The sequence below is a fragment of the Balearica regulorum genome, chromosome 1, assembly GCF_011004875.1.
Source record: "Balearica regulorum gibbericeps isolate bBalReg1 chromosome 1, bBalReg1.pri, whole genome shotgun sequence".
Taxonomy (NCBI): domain Eukaryota; kingdom Metazoa; phylum Chordata; class Aves; order Gruiformes; family Gruidae; genus Balearica; species Balearica regulorum.
This window is the reverse complement of record NC_046184.1, coordinates 87,989,977-88,009,080: the sequence shown is the minus strand read 5'-3', so window position 1 is coordinate 88,009,080 and position 19,104 is coordinate 87,989,977. Positions and strand designations below refer to the sequence as shown.

General features: G+C 37.2%; 1 protein-coding gene across 6 annotated transcripts in view; it reads left to right on the top strand.

Moving 5' to 3' along the window:
• The window catches only part of STXBP5L (syntaxin binding protein 5L), a 202,730-nt gene that overhangs the window by 144,190 nt on the left and 39,436 nt on the right, over positions 1-19,104 (top strand). For 2 of the 6 annotated variants that reach the window (XM_075764817.1, XM_075764808.1), the window contains exons 17-19: positions 2,149-2,274; positions 7,044-7,195; positions 8,855-8,926. In XM_075764817.1, coding sequence (XP_075620932.1) covers positions 2,149-2,274; positions 7,044-7,195; positions 8,855-8,926 — 350 coding nt within the window. Of the gene's footprint in view, positions 1-2,148; positions 2,275-7,043; positions 7,196-8,854; positions 8,927-15,700; positions 15,773-19,104 lie in introns of all 6 variants that reach the window. The other 4 variants (XM_075764801.1, XM_075764790.1, XM_075764835.1 and 1 more) reach the window with 4 other exon arrangements.

The window sequence follows — 19,104 nt, the reverse complement described above, 5'->3', positions numbered from 1 at the left end:
CATGGAGAACAGGAAATATGCCTGAAGACTGGAGGAAGGCCAATGTCACTCTGGCCTTCAAAAAGGGCAAGGACAACCTGGAAAAATACAGGCCAGTCAGCCTCACCTCCATCCCTGGAAAGGTGATGGAACAGCTCAGTCTGGGGGTCATCTCTAAGCATGTGGAGGAAAAGAAGGTTATCGGGAGTGGTCAACATGGATTGACCAAGGGGAAATCATGCCTGACCAATCTGATAGCCTTCTATGATGGCATGACTGGCTGGGTGGATGAGGGGAGAGCAGTGGATGTTGTTTACCTTGACTTCAGCAAGGCTTTTGGCACTGTCTCCCATAACATCCTCACAGGCAAGCTTAGGAAGTGTAGGTTAGATGAGTGGACAGTGAGGTGGATTGAGAACTGGCTGAATGGCAGAGCTCAGAGGGTTGTGACAAGCAGTGCAGAGTCTAGTTGGAGGCCTGTAGCTAGCAGTGTGCCCCAGGGGTAAGTACTGGGTCCAGTCTTGTTCAACATATTCATCAGTGACCTGGATAAGGGGATGGAGTGTATACTCAGCAAGTTTCGTGACAGTACAAAACTGGGAGGAGTGGCCGACACACCAGAAGGCTGTGCTGCCATTCAGCAAGACCTCAACAAGCTAGAGAGTTGGGCGGAGAGGAACCAAATGCAATTCAACAAGGGCAAGTGTAGGGTCCCGCACCTAGGGAGGAGTAACCCCAAGCACCAGTACAGGTTAGGGGTTGACCTGCTGGGAAGCAGCACTTGTCCTGGTTTCAGCTGAGATAGAGTTAATTTTCTTCATAGTAGCTAGTATGGGGCTATGTTTTGGATTTGTGTTGGAAACAATGTTGATAGTATAGAGATGGTTTTGTTATATAGAGGTGGTTTTTGTTATTGCTGAGCAGTGTTTACACAGAGCCAAGGCCTTTTCTGCTTCTCACACCACCCTGCCATCAGGTTGCCTAGGATGCACAAGGAGTTGGGAGGGGACATGGACAGGACAGCTGACCCACAGGGATCTGACCAAAGGGATATTCCATACCATATGACATCATGCTTAGCTTATAAGGGGCTTGGGGAAGGCGGGGGCAAGCCACGTTCAGAGTGATGGAGTTTGTCTTCCCAAGTCACCGTTATGTGTGATGGAGCCCTGCTTTCCTGGAGATGGCTGAACACCTGCCTGCCCATGGGAAGTGGTGAATGAATTCCTTGTTTTGCTTTGCTTGCATGCACAGCTTTCTTTACCTCTTAAACTGTCTTTATCTCAACCCACGAGTTTTCTCACTTTTACTCTTCTGATTCTCTCCCCCATCCTGCCAGGGGGGAGCGAGCGAGCAGCTGCGTGGTGCTTAGCTGCCAGCTGGGGCTAAACCACGACACCGCTGCAGAGAAGGACCTGGGAGTCCTGGTGAACTCTTCATGACCCAGCAGTGTGCCCTTGTGGCCAAGGTGGCCAGTGGTATCCTGGGGTGCATTAAGAAGAGCGTGGCCAGCAGGTCGAGGGAGGTTATCCTCCCTCTCTACTCTGCTCTGATGAGGCCTCATCTGGAGTGCTGTGTCCAATTCTGGGCTCCCCACTTCAAGAAAGACAGGGAACTACTGGAGAGAGTCCAGCAGAGGGCTACAAAGATGGTTAGGGGCCTGGAGCATCTCTCTGATGAGGAAAGGCTGAGAGAGCTGTGTCTGCTTAGCCTGGAAAAGAGAAGACTGAGAGGGGATCTCATCAACACTTACAAATATCTAAAGGGCAGCTGTCAAGAGGATGGGGCCAGATTCTCTTCTGTGGTGCCCAGTGACAGGACAGAGGGCAACGGGCACAAACAGGAAGTTCCATCTGAATAGGAGGAAAAACTTCTTCACTCTGAGGGTGACTGAGCACTGGAACAGGCTCCCCAGAGAGGCTGAGGAGTCTCCTTCTCTGGAGATACTCAAAACCCACCTGGATGCGATCCTGTGTAAACTGTTCTATGCAAACCTGCTTTAGCAGGGGAGTTTGACTAGATGATCTCCAGAGATCCCTTCCAACCCCTGCCATTCTGTGATTCTGGGATTGTGCTTCACTACTATTTTCTCAAGAGAAAACGTTATTTATGGCCCAGTCTGTTTGTTTGTTTGTTTGGTTGTTGTTATTTTGTACCTCCTCTCCTTAGCGTTAAGACTCGACCTGTGCGAATGCCTCCGGGATACCAAGCGGATCTTGTTATTCAATTGGTGTGGGTGGATGGTGAGCCTCCACAACAGATTACCAGTCTTGCTGCAAACTCTGCTTATGGACTGTAAGTAACTCAAAATTAAGCTTGCATTGATTTATTGTTTATTGCACTAAATAACGTATTTTCCTGCAGACAATTAAAAAATAATCAAAAAGTGCTAAAAATATTTGAGCTCGCATAAAGATTGTAATATATGTTAAACTGCCATTCTTGCCCATATTTTTACTATTCCTATTTAAAATACTGAATCCTTTCACATTATCCTGTCGATCCTTTCAAATAAAATCTAATTACCTTTCAAATCTGTAAATTTTAAAGTTGTTTTGAAAGGGTCACCAAGGTGAAATACATTTCATAGAAAATGGTGATGTGACTAACTGTTAAATGCCATTTATCATGACATCATATCTTAGTTGGAAACTGTCTTCCGAGAACAGCATTTTTATATCTGTGCTAATCTCTGTTTGCAAGAAAACCAGTGACCTGAAATTGAAAATTGAATAAGGAACATTCAAATGCTAAATTCTGTATGGAAATGCAAGTGAGCATATCTCTATGTATTTTTTTCCTCAGGTTCAATTTATTTGCCAATTTTTAATGTTTTCTGTCACTGAGAGTCACCTGGATACATTAAAATGGTTTTCCCTGTAGAAGGTGTTACTCAAATGAAAACTACAGGCTGTAATGGGTGTTAGGTGTCTGACTCCTACTGATTTTCAGTAAGTCACTTGACTGTCTTCAGAGACTTTGGAAATTTCATGGAACGCCTTTACATTTGTGCAAAAATATTGTCATTTGAGGGCTGTTTTGTCAAGTCTTTGGCCTGAATTTCCAGACAGTTTCCTATTCTTGAACTCTGGAAGTTTCTTTTGTTTTACCATACCTAGATGCATTTGTCCCTTGTGCAAATTGTTGGGTTTTGCCTAGTTTGCTCCCTTGCAGGTCTCAGGCCTCAAGGCAGCATCTGACTTCAGGAATAATCACACCATTCTTTCACTTGTAAACTACTCTTAACAGGTTGCAGTTCTCCCAGTACTCACACTGTTTTCTTAAACATACCTGATTCAAGCAAATGCTTTAAATTATTTCCTTTGCTAGGAACAGTAATAGTTTACAGGACAGCCTCCTTTAAAACACCATATACTAAGTATATGAGTGTTTCAGAAATACATACATGTATCAATAAAACAGCCCAATAACCTAAATTTAACTTTCCTACAAAAGCTACCCAAGAAGGGTCTATTTCTTTAATTTTTATCTGCAGTCTCTTCTCTCTCCTTCTTTTGTCTCTCTCAACTTTTTCCGTGAGCCTACGACAAGGTACAATCCTGTCTTTCATCAGAATTTTTGTTTAATACTTTAGGTTTTTTCCTGTTATCTAGCCTCATAACGTGGAAAAGCGCTGCCACTTCAGCATGAAGCTTGAGGATATGTCATTTTTGCCATGCTAGTTGTAGGGTTCTTTGGGCCATCTTCTGCCTGATTTTTTTTCCTATACTAATCAGTTTAACTAGAAGGAAGGGGTAGGATAGTGAGTGAGTTCTGGAGTGTCTTCTCCCAGTATTCTGGAAAATAATAGGAACTTAGTGTCCCTGATGTTACTGCAGCTGTGAAACAGGACTAAAGTGAGATATAAAAAAAAAAAATTATCCCCAGCAAAGATAAAAGACTTCAAACATTGTGAAATAGTATTTAATATCTTTTGTTTACTTTTAACGGTACCAAGCAACAAATTAGAAGCATTAACAACCTGGTTTATTTCTGTTGAAATGAATCATCAAAAAACTTCTTTATGTTATGAAACTAGAAAAGAAAAATTTACAAAATGCTTCAATTACAACTGAAGATCCACAAGGTTAAATACAAATAAGAATTTTTTTTTTAAAGTATATTCTGTTGGACAGAAAGCAGTCTCTGAAAATTTATTACCAGCTCATGTGATAAAAACTTTCAGCCAATCTACATATTAATTGTCAAGAAATGTCTGATGAGGATTTTATGACATTTTTATGAAAGATACCCACAGAATAGAGCATCTCCTAGCAACTAATTCTATTCATCACTCAAAATTGAGAAATTCTTTATGCTTATTTTGTATTTGATTTCATAAAGACTTGGATGTTAGCAATTTATTTTAAGCCTTGTTAACAGTAATGTCTATCTAGATTTTCTTATCGTTCCTCAGAAGTGTTATAGTATTAATGAGCAATTCCTGATTTTTCTTACTAAAGTAATTTTTTTAGGTATAACAAATATTATATCCACACTTCTGTGTGAACATAGAGAAGTTTAGAAAAATGCAGACCAGGAGGTGATCCATTTTGTTAATTTGCTGACCACAAAGTGAATGATCACTAGCTTTTCTTGTCATGTTTTCCAAAATGAATAAATTTCAGATTAATAGTTTTCAAAATGCCAATGGCTATAATATTTGTTCCCTAAAGTAATAACAGATGAGATTGACACTCGTAATTTTTATTCCTTTATTTTGCTTCTCCATCTAGGACACAGGGACTTATGAACACAGGAATTGCCATCACACTTTACACCAGTAATCTTTTTTACTTCAATATCCTTTCTCTGATGATGCCTATTAACATATGCTTTAAAGGAAAATACAAGAATGCCCCAAACAAATGGCAAAATAAGTTTTTACTATTCTTTATCAGTCAATTTGTGTCAAAAAATGTGAAGACATATAAAACTTTGCACATAATGGTGTTAAGGAAAATGTGACAGATAGAGTTCCTTTTTGTCCCAGGGGAACTCTCTAAAAATTATTTTGTTCTTCTATTAAGCAAAACAGGCTTTAGTAATTTCTGGAACAGATACTACTCTACATTCATAAAACATGGAATTTATTCCTCAGTGCAGCTTATGATCTTTCCACATAAGCACAAAATAAAACAAGCAAATAAAAGTGTGTTTGTACACAATTTAAGCTGGACTATGTTAGTAGCTGCTTAAGCTACAGATCAATGAAGAGTCAATGGGGAAAAAAGAGAGTTTATTTGTTGTATTTCCATGGATGCTGTACTAAAGTCAGTTTTAAGTCAAGGGTAGAAAACATAGTGTAGTAACAACCAGTAGCATTTGAGCCACTGTTGTAGATGATTCCTTAATTTGCCAGTTTGACAAATAAAACTTGCCTCATTTTCACCCTTTACCTTTTCTATCTGCTATATGGAACCCTCTTTTTTATAATGGAAGCAGAGGAAGAAAAGGTACAACAGAGGAAAATGTTCTATCATCTGCCCTGCTTCCCCTTCCTCCCTCTCATTACTTCTCTCTTTCCTTATTTTTTTTCCCCCCACACAAAATCATATATCTCCTTGAAGATATTTTGGAGCTATATTAAGAAGAGTCAGGTGGAGATGAGCATGCAGCTCACTTTTAATGTGAACTGAGCACTTAAATATTTTGCAGGGCTTTGAACTGACCACCTTAATCACTTTTTACATAAAATGACAGAACCTGATCGCAAATGATTCCTAATCTGATTGAGCATGGTTTTGGATTTTGAGTTTCCTTGTGGCTGTACCTGCAATCCTTTCTATCTGGAACTTACAATTGCAATCTGATAGAAAAGGAGAGACTTCTGTAGAATAGTTGTTAGTATATTCCTGCTTAAATCACATCTTCAACAATGCAATATCAAGAGTGTAGCATATGGATCCTTTCGATAGTCATATGCTCTGTGAATTTATTTGCCATTATTTAAATCAGAAATAAATGAGTCAATTTTGCTTGTCTATTTTCATATTAAATCTTAAATAGGTTTAATGTTTTAGTAAGAATATGAAGCAAAGATATGATCTGCTGAGATTTATAGGTTTCCATATGCTATGGTTAACTTCAGACTTTCTCACAGGTCTTACATGTAGACATGTTTAGCATCTTTTTGTTGTCATCCTTCTTCCTTTCTTCTTCCTTTTCCTTAGATGCATTGTCTTCTTCCTTCTTCCCCCGCCCCCCCCCCCCCCCCCCCTTCCAAGCTGGGGAAAAAGCAAGACCAGAAAACATTTTTATGGGAGAGGAGGAGAAAGTGCTGCTGGTCCAATACAACTTCTTCCCTCTTTCTGAAACTGGTGTCAGAGGGGAATCGGTAGAAGCAATAGAGAAGAATCAGGGCGGAATGCTTCGAAAGGGACTTTCTAGGCAGCAAAGGAAATAAGTTGTTCCATCTCTTTTTCCTTATAACAAGACTGCAGTCCAGATCTTAGGCAATGTCACACCAGTTGAGAGATCTTGCCCATGAATCAAACCACCATCAAAATACCATTTGTAGAAGCCTTTCAGAGGGGTAGAGACTGTTTTAGCAGGAATCTATACTTTAGCCAAGGTGACAGAGTTGGAAGGAAATTTTATAAATACTTTTCAGATTTGGGTATCTCCACAATACAGCTTAATATATTTCATTTATCATTTATATTTAGATTAAAATATTTATACATGTATTTAATTTATGTTCATATTTTATGTACATGTATAACCACTTTCTAAGATCTATATCCAGATTTGTAGGCTTAATTTACATCATGACTACTAGAATTATATTGTTCAGTAAAGCAACATTTAGACATTATTGCAATAAGTTTGGCACAGAAGGTTAATTAAATTGGGAAGTCTGCTTTCTGGAAAGTCAATTACTGTGTTTCAGGACACAATTTTATAAATTCAGGATTACAAATCTGTAAGAATTATAAAACTTAAGCTTTCAGTAGTTTCTGAAGAAAATGTTTGTGCAGAATTCATAATAATAAATAATAATTATTGTTTGCTCCACTTAATTACATATTAGTAATACCTCTGAGGAACATTTCTTTTCTCAGCGTGGCATTTGGAAACTGCAATGGTTTGGCCGTTGTGGACTTTATGCAGAAGACAGTACTGCTGAGCATGGGAACCCTTGACCTATATGGATCAAGTGATCCATACCAGCGTCAACCCCGTTCACCTCGCAAAAGCAAGCAGTTTGCTGCAGGTAGGAAATAAATCACTGTGGTTATGAGCCTGATACGTTCTTTGGTTTTTTTGCCTGTGGCTTTTTATAGTGCTTTTGAAATGCATGACTATTTGCTGGCCAATGGAGTTTCTATAATTTGACAAAAGATACCTGACGCGCTTTAGGTACTGACACTTTCTCAGAAACAAAATGTTTTATGAAGTTTATTCTTTTGGGATGGAGGTCAGCAAGTAATTCCTTAGCTGAGTCTGTAAAAAATTGTAATGAGCAGAGCAGTAAATTGTTTCTCTGTCAGTCACTTGAAGTGTAGTCTGTATGCTGTGTTGTTTCTGGTTTCAGTAATTTTATACTAATAGGTAAGACTTCAATTTAAACTTAATTGTATCTTCTCCTGAGTGCTATTCATTGGTATTTGAGCAGGGAGTTGTGTTTTGAGAAGTGTAACACCTGAGAGACATGTTATGTAGGTAGCACAAGTAGTTCAAATTAGCCACTTTGGCAGTGAACTGAAGCTCTTGATACAAAGTTACTAAATCCAGCTGTACCCCATTTTAAAATTTTATGCCAAGAGGATCACATTTGTAAGTCATAGCTATTATTATGCATTGTGTGTTAGAAATATTAGTCCATCAATGCAGCTAAATTTTACCATGAATTTTTGATTATCTAAAAAATTTACTTGTCTGAGAAAAAAGTCAGATCTTCTATGTTTCAAGTATTTTTACTCTACATATTCCATAGTGACATACTAGAGTCAGACACAATTATGAAATGTGTTTTACATAGCTGTGAAGTTTTAGAATTAGATTTAAAAATCTGTTTGGAAATGTTGAGCTTTAAATCTAACCATAAAATTATAAAAGCAGCAGATTATAGTGGATTTATGACATCAGCATTTTCATCAGCAGACCCTACACTAAATCATCAAATCCTATTTCTCCATAGACTCAATGGAAAGTTATTTTAATATATGTTTGTACTTCAGACAGAAAGTAAAATGTAGAGAATAAAATGTAAGTCTTCAGGCTTACTTCTGGTCCTGAAAGACCATTTATCTCACTTTCTAGGCATTTAATCATGGCAAGCTTAGTTCTCATCCGTGCCAAGTGTTAAAGATGTAAATTTGGCACAGCTGAGGAGAGAAGAGACAAGCAGCTTTAAGCTACCTTCAGTTTCTCTCTCTGGTTCAGCCAGCCTTGCAGCAGCTCCCAAAGTAATTTGAGCAGCTAGCCACAAGCAACGTGCTGCAGAGCCCAGTGCAAAAGGAGGAGGGTGGCTGATGTAGAAATAGCGATTATCAGCGCTGTACCCCATGGGATTTCTCTATGTCAGTCTTAGCTAGTCCTTTAAGGCAACATTCCAGCTATGCAGCACTGCTAGAATGGAGCCCACTTGGGATAAGTGACGCTAAGAAGGAATACACGCTTCTAGATCATTCATAGAAACTATGCATCTAAAAAAAGCCTCAGCTGCTTTCTCACCATCCATCCCATGTCCTTTACTTTTTTGATTATTTTTCTTGTTATATCTCCCAATTGGAAGGTAAGCACCTGCTGAAATTTCTTCACCTTGGCTGTTCTAGATGCTGGTTATGATATCACTTCCTTTCACTTTAGACTGTTTTTTCTCTCTTTCCTCTGCCTGCTGCTGATGCTGGTGTACTGGCATGTTCCAAAGACAACTTTTGCATGCGTGGCCTGTCTAACTTTTATCCAGATTTAACGAAACGGATCCGTACTTCCTATCAGAGTAAGTTCTATAAAGGTTAGGCAAATAGCTTTATCATGATTGAACTATGCCTGACAAACTCATGTGTTTGTGCTTTGTAATGTGTTTTTTAAACACATTCAGCATGCATGCAAACTTATTACATTTTGTGATGTCAACCATGCTTAAATTTGACAATTATCTTTATTGTACAGATATTTCAAATCTGTTTTCCTCTTCCAAAACAGTCAATGAGAAATTCCCAGTGACTTATATGGGGCAGACTGGGCCTTAGAAATTATTTTTCAAGACTGTTACGTTCTTGATGACAGTATCTTTCTTTGGGTTCATATTCATTTCAGTGTACATCTACTTATATGAAGCATTTCTTGTTTTGCAATGGCACTGGCTGGTGGTAGTTATTAATTAATTCTTCCCTGGTTTCAGAAGACCAATCTGGCTTAAAAGAGTCCCAATTGGCTTGGGTGCTGTGAAATTTAAAATTTTAATCTTGGTTTGGTACTTGAATACTTGGCTTTGGGGAACCATCCCATGCCTCTGATCTTTAATGGGGAATGTAAAGTGGGTATAAAAATACATACATCAAAGAGAACTATGAAAATTAATGTTTTTAATATCTTTAAATTTTGAATTATAGTGATACTTAATTTAAATATTAGTATTCATCACTGCAGAATGCGATGAACAAAGCTATAATTAATTTTGCAAAAATGACTGTTCAACAGATGAGCTGTATGTATGTTAATTAACTGCAGTGCTTATATGTAATTAGGTCTCCAGGATGCCTCTTATTCATCTGCCTTTAAAGTAGTTTTCACAGAACAACTGGATAGGCAATTTTACATTAAATAGTATAGGCAAGATAAAGGGATGGCATGTTTTATCATAAAATAAAATACAGAGTTGTGTAGCTATTGAAATATATTTGTACACTCACACAAGAAATTCTGTTCTGTATCTTTAGACTGATCACTCAACAACTGATTTCTATGACTTTATTTCATAATACTTCATAAAAGGTGGCCTGTTTATTTAAAAGACTAGTCCAATTACAAATCTAGCAGTTCATAAAAAGGTTTGATGTATAATGTCTTAAAGTTTATTGGTCTAGTCTTGCTAATTTCAAGTCTGTAACAGAGAACCTGAGGGACAGACAGCAGTCAAAGGTTTGGGGTTTTTTCCCCACTAAAAATTAATACATTCTAAGACCAAAAATGGCCAACATTGTCATTTTGAATGAAAACCACAGATGATAGTCTTTCATAGCTGAAAACATATTATCTTCAAAACATATTATCTGCAAAATCTTTCTGTATACATCATAACTGAAGAGTATGAGTCTGACTCTTGTGCAAGATCATCAACAGCTTCATTTCTTTCCCCAAAAATTATTTGGTTGTTTCTTTTGCCATTCAATACTTATGCAGGTACATGTACTGTATGACCTGAAAGATGCACCAGGCAATAAGATAAAGAACAGGGCAAGAAGGTGTCATAGACTCTAAAATCTTGCTAACTCATTCTCAGGTTATGCTTTGTTATGTCTTATCTGAGATATTAGTTTTCAGAGGAGTGCTGAGAATGGATTTAGGATTTTGCTTACAAGCTTATCTCTTCTGGTAAGGGATGATGATGGGAAAAGGAAAACAAATTATTTTTTGAAATTGTGCAGTTGAAGCTGATATTATTAAGGCAAAAGCAGGAGCAGTCATGTGATAACATAAGCATTAGGTCTAAAGTTTTGAGGGTTGTATAAATGAAAATGGAAGTTAATGGGAAGACATATCAGGAGTTGATTCAATTAAGTAATGAACCAGGAAGATAATTTCATGAGGATCAGTTTGAGAGAATAAGACTTGCAGGCATTGAAGCTAAAGAAGAGATTATCAATGAGTAAGATACTTAGACTTTTGTCAGTCATTTTGGAGGTGATTTGCAGGAAGAAACAGTCTGGTTTAGTATCCAGCCTGAATCTGAGAGCTAAAGTGTGATGTTCGAAGGATGAAACCAATATTATGGATTAGAGTATCAGGGAAGACAGTGGTGCTGTTAGCTGTGTTGAAGTAGCGAAGAGAAGACTTCAGCACAAAAAAATTAGAGTTCATCTTGACAATCTTAAGTTCATGTCTGGACACAAATCACAGTTTTAGAAAGGCAAGATTACTACTTTGAATGGTAACTCTTACTAGAGATGTGTATTTATGAATCGTTATCGTAAAAAGGTGATATTTATTGCGCTATTTATAGAAAAGCATCTTCTCAAACACTGGGACAGAGAGATAAAGGAAGTGTTGATGTTTCAGTCTGGGGTGCCTTGCAACTGGGGGGGGGGAATAAAAACATCAAACAGTGAAAAGAAGCAATACATTGGAGAAGAGAGATTTTAGAAGGAAAGACATAATCAGCAATGTCAAGGGCATCCAATATGCAAAGCACAGTGGTGGAATAATCGTTTTGAATTTTAGCCAATAAATCTATAGAGAGTTTGGTAAGAGTAACGTATACATGTGTAAGCTAGACTCAAAAGCATCTAGAGTGGACTTAGAGCATTAAGATATTCTATAGTTTGGGAGGTGAAAGTGGGAAGGGAGAAGCAAGAAGGGAAGAAAATAGGAGAAATGTAATCAGTTCTAAACATACATAATGGGAGAGACTGAAACATAATTGTCCTGTCAGAGGAAATAATTTGAGGAAAATAAGAGACTAAGATGAGGGTAAGTGCAGAGCTGGAGGTAGCTTTCTGGTGTTGATGACTTGTTTCATTTGCTATAACATCTGCTGGCAGCCACCTTTCTTTGTAGCAAGAATATGTGCCAAGCTAAATAAACTCTTTCTGCAGTAGTGCAGAATGGTATTCTTTTTTTTTTCCTTCAATTTAAATAAAGTTGTACATGTTATTACCTAGTGGTAGATAACATAAATTCAAATATTAAAACAAATACATTCTCTCTAAGAGAGACAATTTGCATGAAAATATAAAAAATACCAACTTGTAAAAGCAATTTGCATCTCGTACAAGAAGTTCATACCATCTGTTGGTAAAACAAGAAAATGAATAGTCTTTATGAAGCGTCCAAAAAGTCAGCAAGTTTAAAGGTTGTTGATCCATTGAAAAATAATTTTCAGAATGAAGGCTCTTTAGTGAGAACTCCTTGTTCCTCCTTCAGGCCAGTCCCTTGAGAGGATTTGAGCAAAAAGTAACCTTGGTCTGACAGGAGGACACAGAAAACTGTGTGTTATGAGTCATTACACATCAGTTATTGACACTTTAAATCACACCTGACAACACAGTAGAAGCTAATATAGCTTGAGTTTTAAGTTGACGTCTATATTCCAAGCCAACTGTCATTTCCAAAGAATGCATCATCTTTAAACATAAAGAAAACATAATATGGTAATTCAGTGTGAAGTTGATGGATTAAGATAACACTGGGCTTACTTATTGGCTTGTGAATATTTATGATAATTTATTTATAATTCATTTATTTATAAACCAAGATGTGACGGCTTTGGGTGCTTTTAAGTAAATGATCAATCTGAATCATTTAATCATAGGGATAGAAATTTAAAATTTCAAAAATAATTTTAAATTAAATTATGAGTTCATAAAAGTTGTTACTCCATACTAGACAGTATATTTTTTGATCCCTTAATAAAGAAGAAATGGCAATCACAGTAAGCTTTGAAAAGTATCCATAGAATATGTCTTTAAAAGTGCTTTAATGCCTTATGTGATATATTTACATCTTGCAGTATGTTCACATGTTTATAATTTGTTCAAATCAAAGCCAATTTCTTTATAATGTCAATGGGTACATCTTCTCACAGGTGGTTGTTTACATTGCCAATCTCAGTTATTTGCCTTTAGTTTTGCTGCTATGTTTTTCTTGCTCTACCTGGACTCAAAATTTGCTGGCATGGGGGTTTTTTTGGCTAAAAATAGCTAAAATATATCAGGATGCAGACTGGGCTTATAGAACTTGAAAAGTGAAAATATTTTTTCTAATCTAACTTCAGTAGCTGTTGTAGTCTCTCAAACATTTAAGGAAAACTGAGTTGCATGGAAATACTTAAACATGGTAAATTATTGAAAAGATTTAGCCTGATTTCCTTAAAAAAGAAATGACAGTAGAAAATTAACAGTAGTACGAAGAAAAGCTTGAGAGCTCACTTTCTTATCTCAAAGGAAACAAAAGACAACATCTAATGGAATCAAAGGTAACACATAAAAATTGACACATGTATGTTTATTCCTTTCAGTGAATGATGATTTTGCAATAGATTGCCCAATAACATCTTTGGGATTTAGGATTTAGTAAGATTAAAAGAGATTTTTGGATACATGAATGCATAATGAGAAGAACACACAATATTTCTAAGCAAGCAAGACTTACAGCCAGAGAAAATCTGCAAGTGGCAGTGCCTAAGCAAATCTAAGTATCTGAGATTAAGACAATGCCCTTGTGCATGGCACGTAGAATCACTTACACTTAACATGCGGTCTTACTGCTTGACAAGTAGTCTAGGACTGTAGTTCACATGTTCACCATTTTTAAATACCATAACATGAAATGTATCTTTACTGCTGTAAGTTGTAAAAGTGTTGCCAAACATAAAGAGTTTGTGGTATTTTCACCGTAGATGCTCTTGGGTTTTCAGGACAGTGGTGCAATTTGGTGCATTTCCCACTTAAGTCAGTGGCACCATCATTTGTACTAAGCTGTAATATTGTGTCTGCGAATTCACAAAAAAAACCAACCCCAAACTAAACCAACAAACCTCTGTTTAGACGCAAAATCTGACCTGGCATTTCATATTGTAACTATCACCAATAGTAATTATAAAAGGCTTAGAAGAATTTCATTAATCACAACATTAGAACTATAGTGTTAAAATTTTAATATCTCCAATACTGCATTTGCAGAAGAAACAGTTTAATATTTCATTTTATTTATCCAAGGCCTCCGATGCTATGCAAATGTGCCAAACTCTCTCCTACTGTACCTTGCAGACAGTTCTGCAGCAAAAATCAATTGTGCCCCGAATCCGTAGGTACATACGGAAACCCCAGACTCAGGTAGAAGTAAGATTTGCTGTAAGCAAGCTATACATAGAGAGGCTCCATAAATGATTGCAGTTCTTGAATTTATTGTAGCTTCAAAAGTGACTGGACTCACAATTGATTGAAATATAAAATTTTCTCACAGATTCCAAGTTGAATTAAAGAAAGGTTCAAGTACGTGTCTCAAAATAAAAAAAAAAGAACCCTTTGGTTTTCAACATTAGTATATGGATTGTGGTCTTTTGTTGTTTAAAAGTCAGGAGCAAATATGTCCTAACTACTGACTTAACAAGCCAAATCAATACTGTCATTTTTCCAAAGCACTCTCAGAGTTGTTCTTGCACTTGTGCAGCTTCATTAGTGGTCGAGCTTTTTATCCTGTTGTTGGGGCTCTGGATTCTCCCCATTTCTCAGAGCAGTTCAAAATTACATTGTAATAAAAACATCAGTACATTAAGATCCCACTGGTTTTAATACAAAGAGAACAGCATTGGTGACCAAGTAGTAGCAGAATTTTTTTTTTAAAACAAGAGTGTATTTGAATTTTAGAGATGAGGGTCCAGAAGCCATAAGAATTAAAACATGTCATGTTGCAGGAGATTAAAGTATATTGAAAGGTCATGATAGGATATTGGACTTCCAGGATACAACATCAGCAGAGTGTGTGTAAACACAGTATCAGTACGACAGTAATGCACATCTGAATGTGGGCTAATGTTCACTAGGCTCTATGGCCTGAGTGCCGTGAGTCTGCATTGCTAGCAGGTAGATGTCTGGTGCTGGGCCATCTGCCCAAGTTGCCTATGGTGTAAAGTGTCAGAGCTCCTTATACCAAATGTGAACCCCTTGATATACGGTGTAGGGCACCATGGGATACATACAAAGGGTATGTTTGAATAGGTATGGCCATGCCCAGTTCACCCGCTCAACAGTTAGCCCATGGTAAAGGATAGCATGAGCTCAGACTTTCTCTCCTGAGCATGCCAAAAGGCATGTTTAAACTTGTACGTGCAACCTGTGCCAAAGATGGATCTTAGTTTGATCACAGAAACAAGCCCAAGCTTAAGCAGTATAAACTAAGATTACTTTACTATTTGCTGTCTTCCATGGTAGACTGCTAAAAATGAGTTCCTCACAAATATTTATAAACAATAGATAATGCATCTTGTCAAAAAATTCTGTGTTCAGACAGCATTATCATTACCTCTGTGTCCTTTAAAATGAGGTATCTTGTGAATTCATATAAAAGTTCCTAATATTGCCTAGTAGTGGTGATATTTTTGTATTCGCTTTCTTCTTTCACCATTACTGTCTTTTTTCTTCTCTCTTCTCCCTCTGTTTTAAGATTTCCTTCCTGCATTCTGCAGCAGTTGAAAGCAGAGAGTTGTTTCCACATCAGTTTGACAGGGATGAATGAGTTTGATTCGTAGTACAGACATCTAAATTTTAAACTATATTTACTTGTTTTCTCTCGTTAGGTACAGTCACTCTTTGTCTACCCTGAGGCACTCAGAAAACAAATCTGAGTTAACAAGAGGTGTGATTTTTAAACCAGACCTAAATTTCCTGCAGTGACAGCCTGATAACTGCACTTACCTGAAATAAATATTTCCCTCACATTTCACACCATTCCTTTCTCCAAATTGACTTTTAAGTGCAGAATATCATCAACCAAGAAAGTTGAAGCATGCCCTGTTAGATTGTAATTTAACTTTTTAACTCCCTTTTTTCAGGCCTGACTGAACTCAGTGACAGTCCAGTTTCCCTGGAGCTAGAGCGTTGCAAGTCTCCCACTTCAGGTAAAGGTGATTGGCTTCTCTTCCTGTAGTCTGTATAAGCCATTCATGTCATGCATCACTGTGTTTCATTAATCTCTAAGAAGTGAAGTGTATAGGTACAGTTCCAAAGAGAAGAAGTTACTGGAGAAGTGCTTATTGCACAGCACAATGGAATCCTAAGTCTGTTTACTTAAAGAAAAATTAAATGTACGTGGTGCATCTTGAGGTGAAGAGTATGAAAACATCTGAATTAACAACATTGTGCAGGTATATTTCTATATCCTCCCGTTAGAGGCTTGATTCTCTGTTTTCTTAAAAGGCTTTCTGACCCCCTTTTTTTTCAGTAGGGAGTCCTTATAATTTTATACGTATATTATGCGTAAGTGCACGTAGAGAAATTATTTGAAAAACAGCAATATGGAGGTGGTAAATTTTCACCATTAGAACCCACTAGTGCCGAAGTTACATAATAAACAATGGAAGCATAACCTCAAATAAAAATACTCACTTCTCAACCATACTTTGACCCAGCACTGAAATCTTGGCCATTTAAAAATGTATAAATGTTTCCCATTTTACCCATAGTCCTTCAGAAGGTGGAGTTCATCTCATTCCTAGAGACTTTTTCTGCAAGTGCCAAGTCTGCATTGATCTCTTTAATGTGAGTTCAGTGTCTTAAAGATCGTTGCTTAGAGCTGTTTTCTAGTAGCTGACTTTTAAATGTGATGGAAAATAAGCAGGTGTAGCTGTAACACATTCATTTTGCTTGTGGTATGCATATCAAACTTCTTTTCCTTGTAGTTTGGTAAGTATTGATAGACACTTTTCCTTTTTTTTTTTCTCCTTAGTTATGGTAACAAATTCCCGCAAATATGCTATTCAAATCCTCTGTTCCTATGTCACATATTTTACTTTATTATAACAGGACACATTAATCTTGAATGGAGGCCACTAATTAGGAATTTACAAAAAGCTGAAACTAATAAAAGTGTTTTCCTGACACATCAAGAACTAAAACGAAATAGCTGTTTTGAAATATGTATTTCCTTGTACTATTTGCAACCCAAATTCTGTAGATGTAGTAAAGTGAAATAGGCTCTCATAATATTGGTATAACACTAGGAGTTCAAACTCTTGAGCTGGGCCTCAGAAATGCATGATATAGGCTTTAAAATAGAACGTTTGATAACTCAGTATAATTTATTTATTGTGTGGCTCACTGGGATTCATCTTTTCAATCTTTTCTCCAGAAACAAACTACAAACTCTTCTTTTTACTGAAAACTAAGAGCTCGCTAACTTGGTAAACATATGCTTAGTTTTATAATGACGAGTGATTCCTATAGCACCTTACTTTTTCTGCAGTTAACTTTGATTTTTCATTCTGCTATTGATCAAAAATATCTCTTTTAGATAAATTTAAGATAATTTGCTCAAAATTTTATTCTGCTTTTCTGTTTGGAGATCATTCAGCAGGGAAAACATGGCATATTTATTAATGTTTCCTATTTTAGCCCTTCCATGTTGTTTTCCAAGCTATATTTGAATCTTTAAAATGTGAAATCAGGTGCAATTTTGTAGGCAGTAACTATTACTAGAATTAACTGCTGTTTAAAATAGAAGTTACTTTTATTGTGACTGATACTAATTTTTTTTTAATTAATGGAAAATTAAAATAATTTTGCTTTGGCACACCTGCTGTGAAGCTGGGCAATATGCAGTCTAATCCTCTGGAGTGACTGACCTCAAGATTGTGACCTTCAAGAACATAGGAGCAGAACTACCTTGTGTCTGTCAGCATGGCTGCCCAGCTACATCAGCATTTGCACTGGCTAACATTTTTCTCATAGAACACAACTGATTGATCTGCATAGTTACAGATTCATCAGGCAGGGTCCTCTACTTCCAGTCTTGCCTTTGATCTGTTTCAAGTTCATGGCACACAAGCTCTGTAATGGAAGTCTGCTGTACTCTGTAGAGTATGTGGTATCTGTGTTTGTAAAACCAGTGAGCACATACCTCTGCTGAAGATAGGCCAAGACTTTACCCTTCAGAAATTTAGCAGAAACAGAAAGAACACTTACCTGCTGAGTCAAGTGATTGAAGTTGCTGCCCAGTGAAGGTCCTACTGGGTATGACTACCTCACCAGCTGATGAGGTTGCAAAGACAGAAGGAACAGAGTTTGATTTGTTGCAATTCATTATGGTTGCCAGACCACATCCACATCAATTCTTCACCTGGCAGTGAAGTTCATGCCAGTTACTGGCCCTGAGCATGCACAATGCAGACACAAACTGCAGGCTACAGGAGGACATTAGTCCTACACACATGGTGACACACTGGTGAACAACTTCATCCTCAGTTCCATCAGAAGGGGAATGATTTGAGGAACAACATTGATGTGCTAACATACATACTTCGAGACTTCAAGACAATGCCTAGGAAGAATCCCTCCAGCACACTAATTGCCAATGTAGACACAATCAGTTTTACAGCTGAGAGCTATTAGTAACTTAGATTTCAGTTCCAACCAGGCCAATAAGAACAGTGTTGATAAAATCTCCTGGCTCCACATCTCTTGGTCTGATCCTGAATAGGTCTGATCCTGAACATTGCTTAGCCTGCCTGAACCACCTCGTTTTCCCCGAAAAATGTATTTTGCCTGTAACATCCTACTGCTTGTCAATGTTTTAACCTCTGACTAAGCTTCTGTGGAGCCAGCCTAGGTCAACACAGTAATTCAGCTTTGTTGTTTCTCTTCTCCCCTGCCTCAAATCAAAATTAGACGTTTGTGTTCTATCACTGAGTGTTGGAGCACTGAGCAAGAGGCTCACTGCTGAAGAATACTCCTTATTTTACATGCAGGGCTGGTTTCTAATTCACTACAAATTCAACTTCTTCCATTAAGCAATATTTTAAACTTGTTTCACAAGACTGTCTTTTCAGGTGCTCCTCCCATACTATTTACTAAAGCATGGCTTTGCAGACAATGTAAGTGAAAAATCAGATTCCTGTTCTGAACACCTTTCAGACTAGAACATGAAATTAAACCATTTGATGAAAATTTCTCTGAAATTCAGTGCCACGCAGGGGGTAGCAGCAAGTGAAGAAATACCAACCTTGCATTTTAAGAATGGTAGGCAGAGGAGAGGAATAATCTTCCTTAACCACTGATATCTTATTTTAAATCAATATTTAAATACTATAGTGATGCATTTCCAATACAGTACAGGAAGAGAAAAAGTTAATAAAACCATTTGAAAGATTCTGCTTATTTGCGAATATGTGAGCGGTGGCAGTTTCCACTGTAAATAAAATGTATTTGAGATATTCCATTTTACCAATGGAATAACATTGGT